The sequence below is a fragment of the Mauremys reevesii genome, linkage group 9 (genome assembly GCF_016161935.1).
Source record: "Mauremys reevesii isolate NIE-2019 linkage group 9, ASM1616193v1, whole genome shotgun sequence".
NCBI classification, from domain to species: domain Eukaryota; kingdom Metazoa; phylum Chordata; order Testudines; family Geoemydidae; genus Mauremys; species Mauremys reevesii.
The window spans coordinates 84,536,880-84,560,626 of NC_052631.1; the positions used below are offsets into that span (position 1 = coordinate 84,536,880).

At 43.8% G+C, this 23,747-nt stretch overlaps 1 protein-coding gene across 7 annotated transcripts in view; it reads right to left on the reverse strand.

The window, feature by feature from the left end:
• ATRX (ATRX chromatin remodeler) overlaps positions 1-15,535 on the reverse strand; it is a 140,151-nt gene extending 124,616 nt beyond the window's left edge. For 2 of the 7 annotated variants that reach the window (XM_039489127.1, XM_039489124.1), the window contains exons 1-3: positions 15,366-15,502; positions 6,058-6,275; positions 4,598-4,740 (exon numbers count right to left, since the gene is read on the reverse strand). In XM_039489127.1, the coding sequence (XP_039345061.1) occupies positions 4,598-4,647 (50 nt within the window). In that variant the 5' untranslated portion in view covers positions 4,648-4,740; positions 6,058-6,275; positions 15,366-15,502. Of the gene's footprint in view, positions 1-4,597; positions 4,741-6,057; positions 6,276-15,365 lie in introns of all 7 variants that reach the window. The other 5 variants (XR_005584794.1, XM_039489129.1, XM_039489128.1 and 2 more) reach the window with 5 other exon arrangements.
• Positions 15,536-23,747: the final 8,212 nt, after the last annotated feature.

The following is a 23,747-nucleotide window of genomic DNA, read 5'->3' on the forward strand; positions in this document are numbered from 1 at the left end:
CGCGGCTCCGGTTGAGCTCCCGCAGGCATGACTGCGGCAGGTCCGCTCGTCCCGGGCTCCGGTGGACCTGCCGCAGGCATGCCCGCAGGAGCTCAACCGGAGCCGCGAGAAGAGGGGACCCGCCGCGGGACCGGGGAAGGGCGGCGCAGCGCTCCGCGCTGCTTGGGGCAGCCCGATTTCTAGAGCCGCCCCTGCCTCCACCCCAACACTCTGCCACAGCCAGAGCCCCTTCCCGAACCCCAGCTCTGACCCCAACCTCTGCCCCAGCCCTGAGCCCACATCCAAACTCCCTCCCAGAGCTTGCACCCCTCATCCTCTCCTGCACTCCAAGCCCCTATCTTAGCCCAGAGCCCCCTCCTGCACCCCAATACCCTGCCCCAGGCTCAGCCCCAAGCCCCCTCCCACACTCCAAACCCCTCAGCTACAGCTCAGAGCCTGCACCCTCTCCCACACCCCAACCTCCTGTCCCAGCCCGGTGAAGGTGAGTGAGGGTGGGGGAGAATGAGCGATGGAGAGTGAGCAGGACAGGGCCTTGGGGAAGGGGCAGGGTAGATCCTGGGTTGATCTTAAATTCAAAAAGTGATCTTCTGCATAAAAAGATTGGAGACCACTGTCAAAAGCTTACCTGTGCTCATATGCCTTTTTCCAGCTGTTTGTACAGTAACTGAAAAATCATACATAATCAGCTATACTAACCCCTGTATAAGATAACCCCTCAACACTGCCATTAAAGGGACACATCCAAATTGTGCTTTTTAAAACTATTTTAGGACATCGAATTTTCTGATTGTGTACACTTTAAATGGTAATTTAAAAAAAATTCTTAATAAAAAAAATCAGAAATGGAATAGACTGTAGGACTTAATGGTTCTATTCTTTTGCCATGTAGCATTGTTCCCTACAGTATATTTGCTAATGACCTGTATTCACAGTGGTGTGGTAAATCTTAATTTTATAATGGTAGCATACGATAAGACAAACATTTTTTAATGTCAATTAAAATATTTTAAAACTTTAGCATGGACAGAGAATGTTAAAATACACTAGAGTTTTAAAACATGTTAGTTAAAGTGCCTTACAAACATTTAGGGTATATCAACACTAAGATAAATGAGTAAAAAAAAATTCCTAATCTAGATAGACGCCAAAAATTTTGAGATCCTTAGATGGAAGTGCTTTAAAAATACAAACTATTAATTTGTGACCTTCCAAAATGTATTATTTAGAATTACTTTCCTCAGACATTTTCAAAATACAGGTATGGACTGCCTCACAATTAATTACCCACTCTAACTATAAATTTCTATTTACCTTTCCTTTTTACTAAACTACTTCCACATTCCTCTTTGAAACCCCACTCTTTTTAAGTTATCCACACATATAAACATATTGAATTTTGAATGGTTCCTGACAATCAATGGTGTTAAATTAAAAATCTTTCAAAAACATCTCTGAAAGCAATTTGTGTGTTCATTCGTTTACTTTATCAGAACACTAGCGCACGTCTGCAGATTCTTTAGTCAGTTGTAGCTTTTTTAATATTTACTTAAAGTACACAAGATTTTCACTACCTTTTTTAGGCAACTATAAAATGTTAAATTATTATCACGTTCCACTTTAAAAGGTAAAATAGCATCTTGCAGCATAACAAGTACTCAGTGGCCACACTTTAAGTAGCTCTTTACTGATTCAAAAATCTGTGCAGATTTTTTTTTTTAAACTGCAGACAGAGGTTGGGTAAATTGTCATGAACAGGAGTACTAATTCACTTTACTCTCCCATCCTCTATAACTTCCATTTCACATGATAGAGAGACAAGGTGGATGAGGTAGTATCTTTGACCTGAAAAAGAGCACTGTGTAGCTCAAAATCTTGTCTCTTTCACAAACAAAAGTTGGTCTAATAAAAGATATTACCTTACCCACCTCCCCTCTTTCATATCCTGCAATTTCACACAATTAAAATTCTGGGGAGCTGGATGGCTAAAGTGAATGGTAACAAGAGTGATTTTCTTCACCTCAAAAATCACTGCTGCGTATAGCCTATGTCAATAGTGACCAATGTCTGTTCAGTATTAAGTATTTACAACATTTAAATATGTTTACTTCCAAAAATGTCAGTTAAGTGGTAAAGTAAATTACAATGTGATGGATTTTGCATCTGTGAATTCATATTTCATCTACAGTTGGGATTCTGATAAGATGGAATGACTAAAAGAAACATAACTATTTCTTTAAGGGGCTGAAAATTAACTGATTTCAAAGTTAACACCTTTTGTTAAGACAAGCACACAAGAGATAGAGGAGATGCAAAGGAGGGCTGAAAAATCTATTATGGCAGGAACGCACCTTCCAATAAATATATGAAAAAGAAAGGCAAAGTAAATAAAATAACCCCCCCTCGAATCGGTTTAAACAAGACCAGTGGACATTAGAATGCATGACTTTAAAATATACAATTGTTATTTCATAAAAGCAATGATGACTCCCATCAGAGAGAACATTTATGTAAATAACTCTGAAGTGTGCCTGGTATGATAAGCTAGCCATAGCCAGAGTGAAAGGGGAGAGAATGGAAGAGTGGGAGAGAGTAAAAGTGAAGAGACCCTGGGGTTATGTCTCCAAAATGTTCCCTGATCTAATAGCAGACAAAAATTGATTATTTCATTGCAAGTAAAACTACAGTGAGGCTACCTAGTTAAGCTTTTCAGTTTTAAACTGGACTTTATGCATACAGTTATTGATTTTAAAAATGTTTCCTCTCTAGTCTTTATGAATCTTGTTTTATGAGACCATTACTTTCAGACAGTCGTTTCAGAACTTTCACATAGATAACCCTGAAGAGATGCTACACCCAGAAGAAAAGATGTCTAGAGCCTTACCCCAATTCAGAGGTCCCCATCAAAAGGGCAGAGACTACGGAGTACTCTCCCATAAAATGTGTCAAGGCTGTGGTCTGACAGTTGTACACATGAAAAAATGACTCAAGAACATTAAACAGACAAAATGAAAGGGCTGAAGTAGACATTGTATACAATTAAATATTTTACTCATTTACTGATAACCAGTCATAGCAGAAGTGAATAAATCTGCCTTGCACTAAGTACTTAACACACCATATAGTATACAAATAGTGGTCCAAAATACATTGTAAAAAAATCAAACCATCCTATAACATAAAAAATATGTTTTTACTACTATATAAAACAATTTAAGTTATGTCCTTTGTGGTAGTTAATTTAAATGTTCAAATCTCATTAACAGATTTCAACTGGGGCAGCAGTTGTGGTAGCTCAAAATATTGGGCTAAAACTGAACATTTTTGTAAATGATTCAAATGTATATGCTAATTAAGCAGTTTCAAGTCAGTCTTTGCTTACATCTGTGACTCAATTACCAGGACAATTTAAATTAAATTTAGTGTGGTAGCAACTTGAAAATTCAAACCATGAATGTCCTCAAAAATAGCAGACTATCAAAGTACTGATTTTTTTAAAGAGACGGCACAGGCATCATGTCCCATATTACAGTATTATATCTTGAGGTGCTATTCTTAGATTTCATTAACTTATTACTTGATTAATATCTTATTTTGGTAAGAACTGACTTTATAATCACAGGGGTCTAATCAAAGGATACCCAGCAAACTTGAGGACACCTGGGGACATGAATGAAATGCCCTCAGAGTATAATGAGTAAGGAAAGCAAACATCATGAAAGACTCTCTAGAGACACTAACTGTTCATAAGAGGGAAATGGAAAACAGGTGAACAAAAGTTCACTAAGAGAATCTGTACTCTATTCAAGGAAGATTAAACAATTTAGTTTTATTCAGACGGTATCCAAACTAACTGACAATAGCATGGGTTTTCCTGAAGGTTGCACTGTTGTACTAAAAGGGCGAACATTTTTCTTTTCAAATAACCAAGCTGAGAAGTTGATAACTAGGAAGACTACTTAGGACAAGCTTGAGAATAGAAAAAATAGGTACTGGAAAACAAGTGTAGGAATGTTAAGCATACAGAGAGCTTTGATGGGTAAATATACCATATGGCAGTGTGTTCCTCAACCTGGGGATTGTGACCCTCACAAGGGTTGTTGGAGAGATTTAGGGGGGGGTCACAAGCAGGGCTGGTGTTAGGGGGTAGGAATCAGGGCAACTGCCTGGGGCCCCATGCCATAGGAGATGCTGTAAAGCTAGTTTACATGTTGTAGCCCCATGCTGCACTGAAGCCCTGAGCCGTGAGAAGCTGAAGTCCCAAGCTTAAAGTGTGGGAGCGAGGGGGGAGACAATTTTTTTTTTAAAATGTCCAAAGGAGGTTGCCAGTAGAAAAAGGTTAAGAAACACTGCTATATGGTAATGCTAGATTCCCCCCAAAAAAGCATAATCAAAGCAAAAGTTTAGCATAAAAAACCAAACAAGAACAGACAGGCAATAGTCATTTTCATATAAAACAGTTTTAGATATACAGAAGTAAGGATTACATCCAATGGCAGATAAATACTTTACTGCTTTAGTACAAAAATTGCTTTTATTATTTTCTGTTTTTTTCCTTTAAACTGTTTGCAACAAACTCTCTATGATGCTGCATCATTACCTCATTTTGAATGAAGGCCTCCCTAGGACGTTGCCAAATATCTTTGTCATGGACTAGCGACAGCCAAATAGGTCCAGCAAAGGGTCCCAGGTTAGTGTTTCCTCACATTAAAGTCTAAAGGTTGGTCTCTATTTCATTTATGCCTGAAACAAGGACACACCAGTTCTTAAGATATCAATTGTCTTGGTTTGCTCTATTTTCTCTCCAGTTTACTGCACAGTTTTCATTCCTGCTCAGTTTTCTTGGTAGCCCTATGTTTCTGTTAAATGTGCAACTGCTAATAGTAAACAAGCAATAAAAACTGTTTAGGCAGAGGCACCTTTGGTCTACATAATATTTATTTCACAATCTTATCCAGGCTCAAGTGTCTTCACTTCACCTTGAGTTTGGATAATATACATTGACCACCACAATTCCTCCCTTCCCCGCCCCTCTCCCAGGCCCCAATTTATTTTAATCTTGAATACAGTACACATTTGCACTGAGCTTAATTTCATCCTAAAACCACACATACTCCTGCCTCTGAAGAGTTTCATTTTTCAATCAGTGCTTCAAAAATTAGCATTTCAGCATAAAACAAAAAAAAAAACACAACAATATCAAAGGCAACTCAGATACGTATTTTGAAGACTTCTTCGTATTCAGATTTTCTGAAGATGTTCCCCAAAGAAGATTAAGTTTATTCTATCACATTCTTTGTGAAGACTGTTACTGTTAAATTCACTTAGATACATGTCTGAACTGATCTTGCTCTCCTGTCCTCATCCAGTGCTCCAGCACTGCCTGTTTCCACAAAGGTGGAAACCAATTCATAGTCCACAAAATAAATATATCAGAGGGGTAGCCGTGTTAGTCTGGTTCTGTAGAAGCAGCAAAGAATCCTGTGGCACCTTATAGACTAACAGATGTTTTGCAGCATATATTTGCATAAATATATGACCCCTTTCTCTCAGCTGCGCATTCCTGAGTTTTAGTTACCATTTCACTAATACATATAAGACTAAGGTTTCTTTTCGGAGTATAAAAATCCACATTTGAGAACTTGTAATTCTTCTCAATATTCAGCCTTTTAAAAGGAAAGGGGGAAGCTAAATAGACATAGAAACTGAAATTCTGGATGTAGAAAGTTATGTTCTTATACTTAGTGTGCTTTTATCCATCTGAATTGCCTTGGTGGTGATGTGCAATTCTTTCATACATACCCTCAGCTACAACCATTTTTCCTGACTTCTACTTTCTCTTCACCTCTTTCAAGTAGAGAAGTACCTCTTTCTTGTTAAATTGGGTGCAGGCTATACTATATACACTCACAATTCCATCTGATGTATGAACCTGCTTTGCTGATGAATGATATTTTAGACAAAATGGAATTGGGGCGATACAATTCTACTTCACTTTCAATAGAAAGGCAGTTTTGATTAAAAAAAAAAAAACCACCACTGAAAAGAAACCTGACTTACGGAAATAAGGAATGAAGGTGAGATTAAACTTCCATGGCTTCTGCAACTAAAGATGGCTGGTGATTCCTTCAGAAGACAGACAATTCTCTAGCAGAAACTCCATAGACAAGTTAGTTGTGGGTCTTGGCCCAAGAGCGGTCCATCAGTTTTTTGCAATGACCCAGTCAGCATCAACACCACCAAGGGTAAAGACAATAGCGGTAAACTTCTTTCCACAACTATGAGACAGTAGAAAAACAGTCTAATAATTAAGTCGTAAGTTCTCTTCAAAGGTGATTTATGAGTATTTGATAGTCCGATCGCCTCCTAAATTCTCTCAAAGAAGATAAAAATGACTGTGATGGGATCCCCGGGGTGCAGCCTGGGACTGAAAGACCACTGTGCCCCCTGAACTCTCTTCACCCTGGGCTGTCTCTCATAATGCCTTGTTAGTGACCAACAGCAAACCCCTCCAGGCGCTGTGATAACTCAGCACAACCACATGTGGAGCCCCAGAGCCAGCTAGACTGCATGAATGCTCCCAGAGCCACTCGTGAATTACACAGAGAAAAGCACCAGAGCCAAATTCCCCCAGCTCCTAGCATTGTACCTCAGGAATACACCATCTTGCACTGCTCATCTTGAGCAGCGCAAATTTATTAATTGGTTCACCACTTCATCAATGGAAAGTGACTCTACACCAGCCTTTGCAAAACCTGAGCAGATTTGCCATACACTTCATACAAACTCACTGGTAAAGATAAACAGTAAAACAAATGTATTGACTGCAAGAGACAGATTTTAAGTGATATTAAGTGATAGGCAAAAAGTCAGAGTTAGTTACCAAAAGAAAAGAAAATGTAAGCATGCAGTCTAAATTCTCAGTCTTATTAGTCTGGGCAACATCTAGATTAAGCAGTTTTTCTCACCCCACAATTGACAGTACATTTGCACATAGTACATTTACACAGATTTCACCCTTGAAATCTGTGCCAGTCCGCTCAGTTGGAGTCTTCAGTTTTGTGAGTGTCCTTGTTATTTACAGTGTAGGCGGGTGAAGGAGAAAGGCCAAGCATGAGCCCCCTGTGTTCGGTTTTATACCCTCAGTCCATGTACTTGGAAAACACAAGTCCAGGCATGCCTGGGTGGGCACTGCTGACTCTCCAGGCAAGGTTGAGCAATTCCCCTAGTGTGGCCTCATGCAGACGAGTCATTGCATTATAGCTCCCTTGCTGAACAATGGCTGGTGATGGGTTGCTTGACACCCCACCATGGTGTTGGCTACTTTCCTTTCTATTGCCTCTGGGGAGAGTGCCCAACTTATAGCATGTTTTAGTGACAGCCATACAACACAATTCTCATAACTTCATATGCATTAATGATATACGTATATGGATAGAGAAATGACTTCTAGCAGATCATAACCTTTCCCCTGATACTCAAAGGGCCTGCTTTATATGCAAGATCACAATCATATATAAATGAGAAAAATGGGAGTTACAGGGCGCTCCCCCAAGGTACAGAATGTCATGACTCCCGGTTTTCTTTGCACTTTGGAAGAACAAATTTTCTAAAGAATGTTTCTACCCTGTTTGTGCAGGCAGAATCATTCATATTTTGCCCTGAAATAAGTGTTCAGTGGGTTCAGGTGATCAAAGATGTCAACAAGGTAGGCTAAATATGCCATCTATATGAATTATTTAGAGTGTCAGCAAGGGTGGTGTAGGAGGTTGGGTTCGTCCCTGCCTGTCTATCTGGGAGGGAGGCCACGTCCTCTTGCTGTAGGCGTCAAGTTCGGGGGAATTAGCACTGGCAGCTTGAGCTTCCAGCAGGACAGAACACCAAACATTTAAGTAGCCGTGCCTTGCAGTCAGGGCAAAGCAGCAAAGGAGTCTAGGGACCCTGCCCCTAGGCAAGGAGGATCACCAAACAGTTAGGTGTTCAGCTCTCTGGCTGGGCAGACAGCAAACAGTCTGATGTCCTAGCTCCTGCAGACAGCAGACCAATGCGGGCATCTTGGCCTGAGATAGGGTGGCTGCCACCCCAGAGGTGGAGTGGTAGGGGGACCTGAGCCCACCCAACTTAATCAGGTCCCAGCCCAGGGCTGGGCGGAGTGTTCTGTCACTGCTCAGTGGGGATCTGCCCAAAACATGCTGACCTAGTTTCAGGTCAAAATACAAACAGATCATCTGGTTCCCCTGGTCTACTTCCTACACTCTCATTGTGCGGTACTCAGGTCTCAGGGTCATCATCAGTCTTCCCGGGGTAGACAGCTAACAGCTCCTCAGCATCCTCAGCACCTGGCAGCTCCTCCAGGGCTTTGGTGCTGTAGTGGTGTCCATCAGGCTCAAGCTCTAGCAGCAGGTGGGAGATGTCCTTCTCCTCTGGCGACTCTGGCCCAACTGAGCTTGAGGGCCCACCCATTATATTTCTGGTTCCTGTCCTGCCCTTTTATTTCCAGCGGGGTGGGTGTGGATGCCCTGGCTCTGCCCACCAGGGGCTAGGTGAGGGAGTTTCCCTGTCCATCTAGGAGGGAGGCCACGCCCCCTCACTACAGGGAGATTGTTGATTATTATGGGAAATCTCCTCTTTTGCTTGTAATTAAAAGAATCAAGTTAACACTTTACTTGTCACTACATCTCTTTGCCATGTGAGAGACAGGAGGAAAACAGTCTCACAAGTCTTCAGTCTGAAAGCATTGTTGGTAGTTACAGAGCAATGCAAAAGTTCTGAATTCATCTATGACCTGACACAGACATTCAGGCATTTTCTTATCATCAACAGCTTATGAAACAGTGAGGCAGGGATGTATTTGGTGTGATGTTCTGGATCAGTGGACTAGTACACTACCCTTATCTGTCACCACTTTGGCACTATGCATCCAGATTATCATACACAGCTCCTACTAAATGTGGAAGTCTAAATACATTTTGAAATACCTTGAATGGCATTCTACTGTTGTGCTTTACAGAAGATCAAGTCTTCAACAGAACCATCAGAAACCTACCTTACAAAAATTAGCTCTGTAGCACCAGAGATATCAAACCACCCCTCAGATCAGGCAGTATCTTAGGGCTCGTCTACACCATGCAGCTTTTAGCAGCAAGGCTGTCTCGACACAGCCTTGTCACTAAAAGTCAGCATGTGTAAACGCTCTCTGTCAGTATTTTGTCGTACTTTTGCCCACAAAATACTTCCAGCCCCAAGGACGATGTTAGCTTTGTCAGCAGGAGACAAAGCTGCATTCACACTGCCACTTGCATTAGCAAAACTTTGGTCTTTCGCGGGGTGGGGGGTGGAAGGAGAGTGGGGAGAGGCTTTAAGTACCCTTTGCAGTGTAGACATACCCCTCAGAGAGATATCTTCAGACTTCTTTTGACTCATCAAGATGAATTGCCAGCTAGAGACTTTTCCAAAGTTATGAAAGCAGTTTCTCTCATATCTTCACCCCATGTCACAAACATGAGAAACCACATTATCTGGTAGGTGTTTCTAACCCTAACAAAATTCTGAAACAAACAATCATATACACCAGGGGTCTCAAACACGTGGCCCACCGGGTTCTTTCATGCAGCCTGCCAAGCTCCCCGTGCTCCCCCCCTCGCCTACCTTGTGGCAGTGTGAGCCCTGCGCAGCTGCTGGAACTATGGTCCTGCAGCCCAGGGCAGGGCGGGGCGGGGGAAGTAGAGGGCTCTGTGCTCTCGCTTCCAGGCACCACCCCCCACAGCTCCCATTGGCCGGGAACAGGGAAACGCGACCAATGGGAGCTTTTAAGGGAGGTACCTGGAGGACCAGCAAAAACAGCACATGGTGCCGTTTTCCCCCGCCCCGGGACTCCGGCTGCTTCCTGGAGCGGAGCAGAGTGGAGCGGGGTCAGGGGCCAGGGCAGGCAGGCAGGGAGCCTGCTCTGGCCATGATAGGCAGCGCTGCCACCCTGGAGCCGCTCTAGGTAAGCGGCGCCGGGCCAGAGCCCGCACCCCTCCTGCACCCCCAACCCCCTGCCACACCCCGCACCCCCTGGGGGAAGAAAGGGGGCAGAGTTGGGGTGAAGACTTTGGGGAAGGGGTTGGAATGGGGGCAGGGAAGAGACAGGGCAGGGGCAGGGCCTCATGGAAGGGGTGGAGTGGGGGCACGGCCAGGGGCAGCAAGGGGTGGGTGTCAGTGATGTGGCCCTCGGGCCAATGCACTAGCCCTCATGTGGCCCTCATGGTCATTTGAGTTTGAGACCCCTGATATACACCATACACAACTCTGTGATTTGCAGACACACCAAATAAGTCGCCTGAAGGGCACTGGTGTTGACACTGCTAGTCTGAGTAATCAAGCCTTGTTGATTTTTCAAGGCTTCAAGCTTTCTCTGAAAAAAAGCCTTAGTTTTATCTTTCAGTGACAGCTGTCTGGTCTCTAAATGTTACAAGAACTTTGAAGGCACCATATACTCTGCAGTTAGAACTTCAGAGCACACTACATACCATGGTTTCGAATCAGTGTAAAACAATACATCAAGTTTGCCATTATATTTCTGTATTTTTTTTCTTTCTGAGCCATCATTGGAACAACTTGCCACTGCCCTATTCACAAACCGGTTCATCTTTCTGTATCACCTATCAGCCAGAACTGAGGTCCAATGACATGAAATATGGTCATGTGAGGCTCAGCAGTACACTAAGGCCTTCATGATTACTTCAGATATATCCAATATTCCAATTAAGTGACATGTTTTTGTCATGGACTATGTGCATTTGCACCTGCACTTTGCCCCACACAAAATACACTTTTAATAAAGGATGTTTTTCCTAAGATAAATCCAGGCACAGACAGATACAGGTTTCATGCTGTTTTTTCCACAGAGAGTAACACACACTTACTCTGCACTAGTCTACAATGAAAATATGCTCCTCTCCTTGTTTGGGCTGCTACTGTTTCTACCCTTTCTTTTTCTTCCTTTTTTACCCTTCTTTCTCTGTTTCTCTCCCGCTGCCTTGTCTTTTTGTATCTCCTCTACTTTTTCCCGTCTTTCCTTTCCTGCAGCAACTTCTATTCCCTGTAGCCCTCCTGTGAGCTTCACTCCCATCCACTTCCATCTGTTAAAATAATCAGCAGTGCAAGAGCTAGTGTTCACATTAAAATGTTTTTGGTGCCATTCCATTGAGATTAATAGGGAATATGGGAGTTCATTGTTCTAAGCCTTTGTTTTAGGTTGTTTGCAGATTTGGGAAGGCATTATTACATCTCTTTACTGTTGTTTTTCACATTTGGAAGGTTTTCTTCAAAACTGGGAGGGCCATAAACTTTTTTTGTTTTTTTTTAAATGAAAGCTGGTATTTTGCACAATCTGAATGTCACGTAGGCTACATAAATACATCAGTTGGGCTGGATCTGGCCCATATGTTTGATGCCTGTCCTAAACTCTAAACAGCAAGAAAATAAGCAGTTAAGTCATTCGATGCCCAACTCTGATCCACGTATTAACTCTCCTTCTCAGCCTGAACTACCTGCTTTTCATAATCCATAGCTCAAATATATTTAATCTTGAACAACTTGCAGCCTTTGTTCTATGGGTAAGTAGGGTGGTGTATGAGGCATGAAGTTGTAGGACACCATGGGAAGTAAGCAGGGAATATGATTAAAAAGTTGGGCTTAAGCTGACTTGAACCAGAGGAAGAGGTGGAGAGGAGAGCAGCAGTATGAGGGTAGCCCTTGATGTATTGTCTTGGCACAGAAACTGTGCCACTGTACTAATGCCTTGGCACAGAAACTGTGCCACTGGTGACTCTCCCTTTCAGGGGCGGCTCTAGGTATTTTGCCGCCCCAAGCACGGCAGGCAGGCTGCCTTCGGCGGCTTGCCTGTGGGAGGTCCCCGGTCCCGCGGATTCGGCGGCATGCCTGGGAAGGTCCGCTGAAGCTGTGGGACCAGCGGACCCTCCGCAGGCATGCCACCGAAAGCAACCTGCCTGCCGCCCTCACGGCAACCAGCAGAGCGCCCCCCCGTGGCTTGCCGCCCCAGGCACGCACTTGGCTTGCTGGTGCCACCCCTGCTCCCTTTAATCATCCCTGCTTAACTCCATTCTCTCCCCCTGACTCCTGCATCTCTGCTCACCACTTGGTATCACCCCACAGTCCACCCCAGTGCCTAATGCTGTCCAGCAAGCTTTTCTGGTTCATCTTTTCTGGTACAGAGCACAGCTGGCAAGTCAGGGATAGAACTGATTGGAAACCCAGACAAAAATGAAATTTTATTGAAAACAGACTTTTTGGGGGTCATATTTTTTGTAACCCAGGTTGCCAGTGTTTAAAATGAAAATAACTGAGCAGTTCTGCTGCTAATCTTGGGGAGGTACTAAGGTTATGACAAATAAGGAGAATAACTAACTAGCTGTTTAATGTTAAACATTCAGAAGTGGCCTACGTCCAAGATATTACCAGAACAGATGTGAAGTTTGAGTGGACTATGCAGAACTCAAAGAAATATGAAGACAGAGAAAACTGTGAAAGGGAGTTATTTTAAAATGTTTCTTCTGCAGTTAGAAAAGACTTTGTGCAACACCTTTGTAGAAAATTCACCTGTCTTCTGCTGAGTAAAGGGGCTTCTTTCAATGCAGCCTTAATGATGCTACAGATAATAATAATGCATAGTTCAATGGAACTAACAACTTTGCTTTAGCTTTTAAGTTAATACATTCAAGATTTGTCTTGTACAGAGCATATGTTGAGAGATTTGCCCTAAAATCTTGGTGGGAAACCTGATCTCATTTTTCTTTCTTAAGGTAAGGCATTCATTTACTCTGAATGAGTGATGTTGCAGCATGACATGATGCATGTTGTGTAATGCAGCAATAATTTAATTTGAAAGAAGCCAGCAGTAGATATTTTCTACTCCATAAACTATCTTTAGTATTGTTTGACTTTTTGTAAATATTTTGTAAATATTTCTAAGTACAGTCCAAAGTTGTCAATTTTTCACCCCACAGTACCAGCACAGAAAAATTCCGTAACTAATTTCTTCCTTTAAGAAAATAACTTCAAATTTGTTACACCCTGCTATACCAAATCTCTCTCACACACACACCCCCAAACCAGTGTGTTACCATTACTCATGAAGGATCCTTTAAGACAATGATTCTCAACCAGTCGTCCAGGGCTCCCTGGGAGGCCGCAAGCCTCAGGGGGTCTGCCAAGCAGGGCCAGCATTAGACTCGCTGGGGCCCAGGGCACAAAGCTGAAGCCCCACCGGATGGGTCTGAAGCCCAGTGCCCTAAACCCTGAGCAATGTAGCTACGTGGAGGGCCCCCTGTGGCATGGGGCCCCAGGCAACTGCTCTGTTTGCTACCCCCTAATGCTGGCCCTGGCTTTTATATGCAGAAAAGCCGTTGTTGTGGCACAGGTGGGCCGTGGAGTTTTTATAGCATGTTGAGGGGGCCTCAGAAAGAAAAAGGGTTAGAACCCCTGCTTTAAGAGATAATTTGTTCCAGTGACTACACTACTTCTGTTTTATATTCTCATACTCAACATTTCAAACCAGTGTTTCCCAAACTTTGGAGATCATGACCCAAAGGCTCATGGAGGGTGTCTGAGGGGAGGAGTGGGGGGGCGTGGTCTGAGGAGATCGCTCCTTCTGTAAAATAGTAAATCAATTAATTTAAAATAAAAAAATGTATATACAACGCAGACCCTGTAATGGTGTATCTGTTTAAGGTCACCCTATTTTATGTTAGGGACAGCTTGTTTGTTGTAGTTTCTGCTCCTGGATTTGGTCAACCTGCTTTATGTTAACTGTGTTAATAATTTTGTTTACACTGCTAGAGGCCTTCAAACACACCTAACTAAGAAATTAAAGGGCTTTCAGGGCAGGGAACATATAAGGGGAGAAAATTACCATTCCTATCAGTACTGGCAGAAACCCTACTGGGAGTTTATGGTAAATTACAAACAACTACCCAAACAAGGGAAAGCAAAGGAAAAAAAATCAGCTCCTCCTTTTGTTTTGACTGAAAAATAATACAAACAAACAAATAGAAATGTAATCAAACCCAAACTTCACTAAGAGGATGCTGTAATGTTAATGTGCTACCAACTGCAAAGATGTCAAAAAGAGTTTAGAGCTACAGAGCAAAAAAATCCATGTAAACAACTATGACTACTTAAGAATCTTTACTGAGGATCATAATACAAGTTCATGTGATGCTACTTTACCTTCAATTTTTGTTTTGATTTTGTGGACAAGGCTAGTCAACAATCATGAAGGTTAACTGACAATCATTTGTTTATTATTCATATCACATCTTAAGCATTCAGAGTGCTGTGCAGTTGACGAACCATGCTCCTTGGTCACCTTCCCCTGAAATGTCTGCATATTGGAAGGCACACAAAACTAATTATGTATTAATGGTAAAACATAGCACCTGTTTGTCAGCACTGAAGCTGATTTGTGGCCTGGCATAGCATAATTTACTGTATGCAGCGAAGGAAGGAATTTAACACAGCAGACAAGAGTAGGTCCTAGAAAGCAAAGAACTGCAAGAAGCCTCCCCTGCTGGGAGGGAAGAGAAAACGTTTCCAGTCTGCAAGCTAGAGAAAAGTCTGTCTAGAATGATGCTTAGGCTGAACACCTTGTGTGAAGATCAGCTTTCCTGCGGTGGCAGACACTGATCGTGATGTAAAAATAGATCCTTTACTGTGGAGGGGCAGTAAAGGAGAAGGGACTTTCACTGTGAGATAAACACGTTGAGGAAGGAGGGGAGCGGAGGCAGGACCACTAGGGTACCAAGACATTCGCTGACGCGAAAACCTCTATCCAGGGCTGGGGGTCAGGAGAGGGCACCGCCCCTCCACCTGCTCTGCCAAGCCGGGTCCCGCTCCGGCTCTCTCCGCGCAAGACAGAGAATGGAAACGAAGCATCAACGTCCCCAACCTTCAGAACGCAGGCTTCGGAGCGGGGCCCCCTCCGCCCGCGGTGGGACTGGCAGAGGGACCAGGCCGTGCGCCTGCCCCGGCCGAGCCAGGGGCGCAGCACTGCCCCCAAGGCCACCGGCGAGAGGAATATAAGCGCCCACGGGCCCCTCTTTCCCTCAGCCCGGCCGGGTTAAGTCCAGCGCGCGCAGGCAGCAGCCAGACCGCACTTAACCTCTGTTCCGCCGGTCCCCTCCCCCGCGATCCCTTACTCAGCCCCGCGGCCTTCCCTGCCGCTGCCTTCCCCAGCCTCCTGCGGTACCGGCCCGCAGCGGGGAGCGGCGCTGCCGCCCCTACTCCTACTGTGATTACAGTATCCCCAGCCGCCTCTCCTCAGCGGGGCTAGTCAGACCCTGGCGGGAGGGTGTTTCGGGCCGTACCTCATGGGCTCCGCGGTCATGTCGCCGCTGCTCGGTACCCCCGGCCAGGCCGGAACCGAGCTCAGGCGCTGAAGGGACACAAAGCCGCTAGTGCCGCCATCACCAGCGCCGCCGCCATCTTGTCGGAGGGAAGATGAGGGAGACGACCGGCCTCCTGCCGCCTTCCTCCCTCGCCGTATCCCATTGGCTACCTGCCACCCCCATCGATTTTCTAATTGGCCCGCTCCGACTGGGCCTGTTGCTAAGGTCGTTTACGTCATCTTTCCAGCTGTGATTGGCTGTATAATGGTTACGTCATCCTTGAGTGCTTGACGTCAGATATGGAATGGTATGACGTTACCCATGAAAAGGAGAAGAAAGCTTGTTCACTTTGTCCTCTCCGCGGCTACGTTGGTAAGCTATCTCATTCGCCTAGGCAGCTGCAGCCACAGGCACTTAGCAAGGCAACATTGTGTCTGTCTCTAGCTATTTTTGTATGCAATCATCACTGTGATACTTAAACATAGTGTCATTCATGACTGAAGTAGAGAATGTCCTTTACTACAGTGATGGGCTTTTTGAATATGTCAAACATCAATATAGAAAACGTCTGTGCACTGCAGCATTTACAGATTTAAAAATTAAAACTCAAAATAAAAAAATGGATTGACACTTCAAGTCATTACATCACTCTGCTTGTATGTTATGTCCCTTTCCTCACACATTTTGCATAAATTAGGCCCTGAGATGACCATTTATGTACATGATTAACTTTACTATTGTCCAATCAGTGCAACTACTCACCGTTGTAAATTTAAATGAGTAGACACATGGAGAATCAGGACCTTAGACTGTAATCTATTCAGGTCAGTGACTATCTCTTACACTTTGTATAGTACCCAGCCCTATCGCTCTTCAGCTCAGTTTAAGTGTCTAGGCATAATTGTAATATTAATAATTTCTTGGGAACACAAAATATTTTTGGGACTCATTAACAAGCCACAAGTTAGGTTCACAAGAATTGCCGAATTAAATCAGTTTGAATTAATGGACTATAGAAATATGGCATCTGCAAGGGAAATCCAAATGCCACTTTATTCACCAACACTGGAGATGGTAATTAGCTGTCCTCAGTGTTAACTGTGGGCATCTTTCCTGTCAATTGAGAAATCAGTGTCAAAGAGCAAAATCACGGAAATAACATGAGTCAATAATATATTTACTTGGATTTCTTTGATGGCCTATCCCAGTAGTTAAAAGTATGTTTATAACATTTTAAATATTCAAAGGTCATAAACAGAATCCAGCAAATACTCATTAAGCTGTATACAAAAGCACCCTTCCTAAAATATTTGCCCAGCATCATTAAGTAACTTCAGCTAAGGATAACACTTAAAATAGACAGTCAGCTGCAGCTTTGTAACTTTTGATTTGCTGCCAGCCTCTCACCCTTTCATGAGAGCAACAGACTTGTTGCCCTGAATTGGTATCCGGGACAGAGTGAAGGACTCAATCCTGTACCTATTGGAAGTCAATGGTGCAGGATCAGGCCTTAAAAGAACAGATGATTTTTCTAAAGCTGAATAAAAAACGTTGAGAAACAAGGGGCATAAACCTGTGAGAAACAAGTAATAGCCAGGTGTGACAGGATCCCCAGGGTGCAGCCTGGGACTGTGGGACTGCTGTGCCTCCTGAACTTTCTCCTGCCTGGGCTGTCTCTCACAATGCCTTGCTAGTGATCAGCAGCAAATCCCTCCAGGTACTGTTATCACTCAGCACAATCATATGTGGAGCCCCAGAACCAGCTAGATTGCATGAATGCTCCCAGACCCACTCATTAATCACACAGAGAGGTACCAACCAGATCCCCCCAGCTCCTAGCACTATACTTCAGGAATAGACCGTCTTTATTAATTTATTAATTGGTTCACCACTTCATCAATGGAAAGTGTACATATACCAGCCTTTGCAAAACCTGAGCAGATTTGCCACACACTTCATACAAACTCACTGGTAAAGATAGACAGTAAAAAGTGTATTGACTACAAGAGATAGATTTTAAGTGATAAGCAAAAAGTCAGCATGAGTTACCAAAATAAAATAAAATATAAACATGCAGTCTAAATTCTCAACCTTATTAGACTGGGTAACATCTAGATTAAGCAGTTTTTCTCACCTCACTGGATATTGCAGTCCTTAATATACAGATTTGTCCCTTAAATCTGTGCCAGTCCCCTCAGTTGGAGTCTTCAGAGTGTCCTCGTTGCTTGCAGCATACGTGGGTGAAGGAGAAAGGCCAAGCATGGGCCCCCTGTGTTTGGTTTTATACCCTCAGTCCATGTGCTTGGAAAACACAAGTCCAGACATGCCTGGGTGGGCATTGCTGTCTCCAGGCAAGGTTAAGCAATTCCCCTGGTGTGGCCTCATGCAGGTAGGGGCATGTCTTCACTAGCCATGTTAAAGCACTGCCGCTTTAAAGCTCTCCCAGTGCTATAAAAAACCCACCTCCATGAGGGGAATAGCTACCAGCACTGGGAGCACAGCTCAACCATTTGGAGGCCTATACAGCCACAAGGGACCTTCTAAGCTTCTCAGTACCGATATCCTCAGCAGCACAAGAAGGTTTACACTCAGTACCGATGCTTGCAGTGCCTCCCTCATAGTACTGTTACTTCCCAAGCTTCCGCAAAGGCCAGTGTAGTTCAAGGGCAAGCCTAGGATGATATCCCTGGTACCAGACTACCCATCCCCAGTTCCAACTGGTTCTGGCCCCTGTGCCCCATTGTCAGACATTTTGGATTCTTCCTCATCGAACTCAGAGGTGCATTCATCTTTATCCAAGACATCCAAGACAGAGGGCATACCATCCATCAGAGATGGGAACTATACGTCATACCACACTTACAGCACTGGCCTCCTCCTAAGGAGCAATTGCCCAGTCAAGGATGTGTCTCAGGTCCATATGAGTGGCCATTCTGAGCATGTGAGGCACCCCTCTTCCCACTAAGACCCCCTCTCAGCCACCTAGTTCTTTGTCATTGAGACTGCTCTCAGGTTATCGGCACCAACAGCATCATTCTCTGGTACCCACTACCGAGCAGCCAGAAGTCAGCCAGCTTCCCCCAGCACAAGTCATGAAGCAGCCACCATCTCAGAATCTTGTGGCATCCTCTTCATCGCTAGATGAGGCTATTGAGGCAGCAAGGAATCAACTACCACCAGAAGACCACAGAGCTCATCAAGATCTAATGAGAAAGGTGTCCTCTATTCTTCACATTCAGGCAGAGGAGATGCGTGAAAGCTGTCACAAGTTAGTGGACATTCTTCCAGAGTGGCTCTCCCAATTAATGAAGCCATTATGGAGCCAGTCAAGGCACTGTGGCAGACACCATTCTCCTTACCCCAACAGCAAAGCAAGCTGAACAGAGATACTATATCCCCTCTAAGGGGTATGACCATTTATACTTTCACCCTTCTGCAAGTTCTTTGGTGGTGGCAGTTGCTAATGAACAGGAGAGCATGCTAATGAACAAGGACACCAACCACTGACAGCCAAAGGCAAAGTTTTCAAGAGGCTGGACTTGTTGGATGCAACCTTTCTTCTACAGGGAATCTGCAACTCAGGATTGCAAACCAGCAGGCACTGCTGAGCTACTATGACTTCAGCCTTTGGGTTAGCATTATAAAATTTAAAGACAAGTTACCAGAGGACCATAGGCTGTTTTTTGAAGTAATAGTGGGTGAGGACAAGCTAGTTGGCAGAACTGCTAGTCAGGACAGTTTAGATGGCAGAAACATGGCAGCTCAAACCGTGGCATCACCCATTTCTATGAGATGTTCATGGTTACAGTCATCTGGGATCTTCTCAGAAGTCCAGGAGACCATCGAGGACCTAGAAACCTAAAAGATTCCAGGGTGACATTAAAATCTATAGGGTACTATACTCAGGTAACAAAGAGGAAACAGTTTAATCCTCAACTGCCATGCAGATACCAGGATTTTGCTTCTAAGTCTCAAGATCTGCTGAGGAGAAAGTACAGGGGTTATAGAAGACAACGTCCACCACCATACTCTTCAGCATCAGTGGGCTCATCCTGTTCAGCCCCCTCATCCAAACAGACATTTTGATGCATTGGTCAAAGGTGGTATACCTGTTGTATTTGTTTCCCACCTTTTGTTTACAAATTGTTTATCCCACTTCCTAAGGGCTTGTAACATCAGATTAATGGGTCTTAAGCAGTGTTTCCTCTAGCTTTTTATGTCCATATGCAGAATGAATTTTGTTATATGCACCACTACAGCGGTGATGTGTGGTGGGGGTGGGGCCAAGGGGTTTGGAGTGTGGGAGGGGGCTCGGAGCTGGAGCAAAGGGTTGGGGTGCGGGGGTGGGTGAGGGCTCTGGCTGGGGTGAAGGCTCTGGGGTGGGACCAGGGATGAGGAGTTCAGGGTATGGGAAGGGGTTCAGGGCTGGGACAGAGGGTTAGAGTGCAGGGGGTGCAGGCTCTGGGGATGAGGTGTTTGGGGTTCAGGCTGCCCCAGGGCTGTGGTGGGAAGAGATGACTCCCACCAGCCCTCTCTCACCGCAGCAGCTCAGGCCCGGGTGAGAGGCACCTCTCCCCGGCTGCAGCAGCTCTGGTGGGGCTGGGCCAGGCTGGGCTGGGCCAGGGGAGAGGTGCCTCTCCTGGGCAGTTCTGGCAGGGCTGGGCCAGGCTGGCAGAGGGGCTCCTCTCCCCAGCATCTGTGGCGGGCCTGGGTAGGGGCATCTCTCCCCGCCTATGCAGCCCTTGATAGCTTCCTGCGCAGCCGCACAGCTTACAGGGAACTTAGGTCTTAAGCATGGTGTTGTTCTTTGAGATACATTGCAACTGTCCATTCCACAACCCACACTGCCTCCCCTCTCTCTATCAGTGTCTAGCCCATATGAAGGAACTGAGGGAGAATGGGGATGACTCCATCTCTTATACTAGCACACGTGATGAGAGAGGGTGCTCAAGCCACCCCAAGAGGTACCACTGAGGAAAAAAGTTCTCCAACAACTGTGCACAAGGTATGCACACACCTACAGTAGAGCAGATAGGTGCAATATCTTGAAGAACAAGAGTTATAGAGAGGTAGGTAACCATTTTATCATAATTTTTGCTATTATGTATTTGAATAAGTTTAGAATGAGCCTTGCTATGCAATTGGATATATGTCTTCTACTCCTTGGCTGGGAGCTTCTATTCTTATATCATAAAACCCTCGGGACAGAGACTGTATCTTCTACAAGCACAATAATATTCAACAAGCAAATCTCATCTATGCATTAATCTTCACATCTTAGTGATGTGAAATGGAGAGGTTTGTTTGGCTGGAACCAATTTCCTGCATAACTGGGAGGAGGAAATGTTGTATTTTAGCCTCACACAAAATTTCACAGTAGGTAAGTGTTTTTACTGACACAGTCAGTGACAATGTTAGGTTTCAGACTAAACATTCCATTAAGAGGATTGGGGAAGAGAGCATTTAATTGAGTAATGTTCAGAAGATTATCTTCAAAAGCATCCAGCCTAAAACTTTAATGCTTAAATTCTGCAGAAACTGACAGGGCCAGCAGAGGTACTTGTTTGTGACCCCCATCTCCTGGTTCATGCTAGCCCCTGTCCATAATTGGTGAAATCCTGGTCCTATTGACTACAATAGGGGTAGGAATTCACTTTTTTTTAAAAATGAATGTTTAGGTTCTATGCATTTGGTAACTTTTGCTATACAAGCAATAAAAATAATGGCATTCCAAAGTTTGTGCTGATTTTTTTTAACCTATTGCTATTTTTAATCATAAGCATATTATAATCACTAGTTAAACTTCACAACACCTCTGTAGGTAAGCTTCTAATTCTCTCCATTTTACAGAAAAGGAAATGGAAACAGTACTCTTTGATGGTCATTGAGAGAGAGGATCGAAATGTAGTGTTAAAGCATAGTTGTCCAAGCAGGACAAAACCATATTGTGCAAATTTACCAGATGGAACCAGATTTAAAATCATCTAGATGACTCCCTTTTTGTAGGAGAATCACGTACCTTAGCACCCAAAGGGCTCCCAAAAATTGCATTCAGTTACTATTATTCTAAAAGCAATGTCTAGCATACACAAAGAATTCATTCTCAGTCATTTCTTCAAAAGGAGGAAACCAGCAAGTTCTCTTCTCTGCCATACTGAGGAATCACACTTTCATTGTCAGGTCTTGTCGACATAAACAAAATCACTCCAGTTGTTCATTTTCCACTCAATTTTCTATTTCATTAGAGAAAAAACTGCCCGCCCTCCCCTTTTCTACTTTTACAATTTTTTTAATATAGTAAATTGTTCTCTTAATTGCAGCACTCCTGCTATATAAAATGCTCTCACTTTGGTTTGTGGGCACAAACTTGCTCTGGTGGCAGGGAATTTAATTTATAAGAACTCTCCCTTCAAAGCATGACTGGCTTATGCGAAGAGGAAAAGGTAATATGAAATGTGGCCACTGCCGTATTACACGTGAGCCCCTATGTTCACTGCTGCTGCATTACCCAGAAAAAGCTACTTGATTTCTCTCCACCTCCAGAGAAGTGTAGTTTTATTTTTCAGAGGGGTAGCCGTGTTAGTCTGGTTCTGTAAAAGCAGCAAAGAATCCTGTGGCACCTTATAGACTAACAGACGTTTTGCAGCATGAGCTTTCGTGGGTGAATACCCACTTCTTCGGATGCAAGTGGTGGAAATTTCCTGGGGCAGGTATATATAAGCAAGCAAGAAGCAAGCTAGAGATAACGAGGTCAGATCAATCAGGGAGGATGAGGCCCTGTTCTAGCAGTTGAAGTGTGAAAACCAAGGGAGGAGAAACTGGTTCTGTAATTGGCAAGCCATTCACAGTCTTTGTTTAGTCTTGAGCTGATGGTGTCAAATTTGCAGATGAACCTGATTGATCTGACCTCGTTATCTCTAGCTTGCTTCTTGCTTGCTTATATATACCTGCCCCAGGAAATTTCCACCACTTGCATCTGAAGAAGTGGGTATTCACCCACGAAAGCTCATGCTGCAAAACGTCTGTTAGTCTATAAGGTGCCACAGGATTCTTTGCAGTTTTATTTTTGTTTTTTTAAAGAAACAGAATTAAATTCTAAGACTGGAAATGCTTAGTCTGACAGTCTGGTTACATGATTTGGTAAACCCAATTTGCATAGCAGTTTACAGCCAAGCCTAATGTACTTGCCTTATGCTGTCTGCATACTTTTACACTTACACATAGTCTGTAATTCCAAAATATTTAAAGATATAGCTACCACAATAGCACAACTGAGGGCAACAGTCAACTCAGATCACACCACAACAATGCTGGAATGGAAAATTTTTGCTGAGAAGGCCAGCTCAGAGCCACTCACTCTTCTGAACAGTATAATGGATCTTTAATGTCTGCACAGAACAGACAACCCCTTGGTCTAAAGGCACACAGGGAGGAAACTGACGGGGTTCAGTTGATCTAAATGAATTGAAGGGGCAAGTGGAATCTGCTAAAATTCAAACTAATGGTTCTACAGAGTAGGTATTTCAACCCTGACTGTTAGCTCCATAAGCAGATCTCCTTGGCACAAGACAGGGACCTTACAGGTCTTTATTAGAACACTTACTCTTTTTTTGCTCTATTTTAATTCACCTTGCCTTCAAGTCTATGCGTTGTATTTACAGTCTTGGTAGAGAAGACAGAGAAAATGTTTTACTTCTCACACCATTATCCCCATTTTGCAAGTGAGACACTCAGCCACAGAGATTAAGTGGCTTGCTAAAAGTCACAGAGCAGGAGAATCTAGATCTCTTCACTTAAAGTCCACTGTCTTAACCATAAACGCCAACCTTCCTCTCTACCCACTAAAATGGTCTGGTCCACAGGTTTCCTACAACTGCCTGAAAGCTAATCAGTCATATAACTACGTTCTCCTCTGAAGAGCCTATAAAGATGTACCTCATGTATTCAAAACTATTACTAGAAACAAGCCTAACAACAGTTAAAGCAACAAAGATTTTACCTTCTCAGAAACAGAGTCCTAAGTGGCTATGGTTGGATAGTTTAGATATCATGACTCTAGGTTCCCAACAGTTGAAGTTCAGCAAGCTTGAAACTATCTAATGGCAGCATTCTTGAAGTATTGATGAAAAAGCAACAGCTGAACCAATTAATAATTGCATTGCAAACATCTTCAAAGTTCCAGCACTCAGTGCTAGCTTGCTTCTTCCTATACAAAATGCCATACTGGATAAGACCAGTAGTCCATCTAGCCCAATATCTTCTCTCAGGACAGTGGCCAAATGCATCAGAGGGAATGTACACGAAAATCCATAAGACCAAGATAGGAGAAAACTAGTCTTCTGGCTAGGAAATTTGAACACT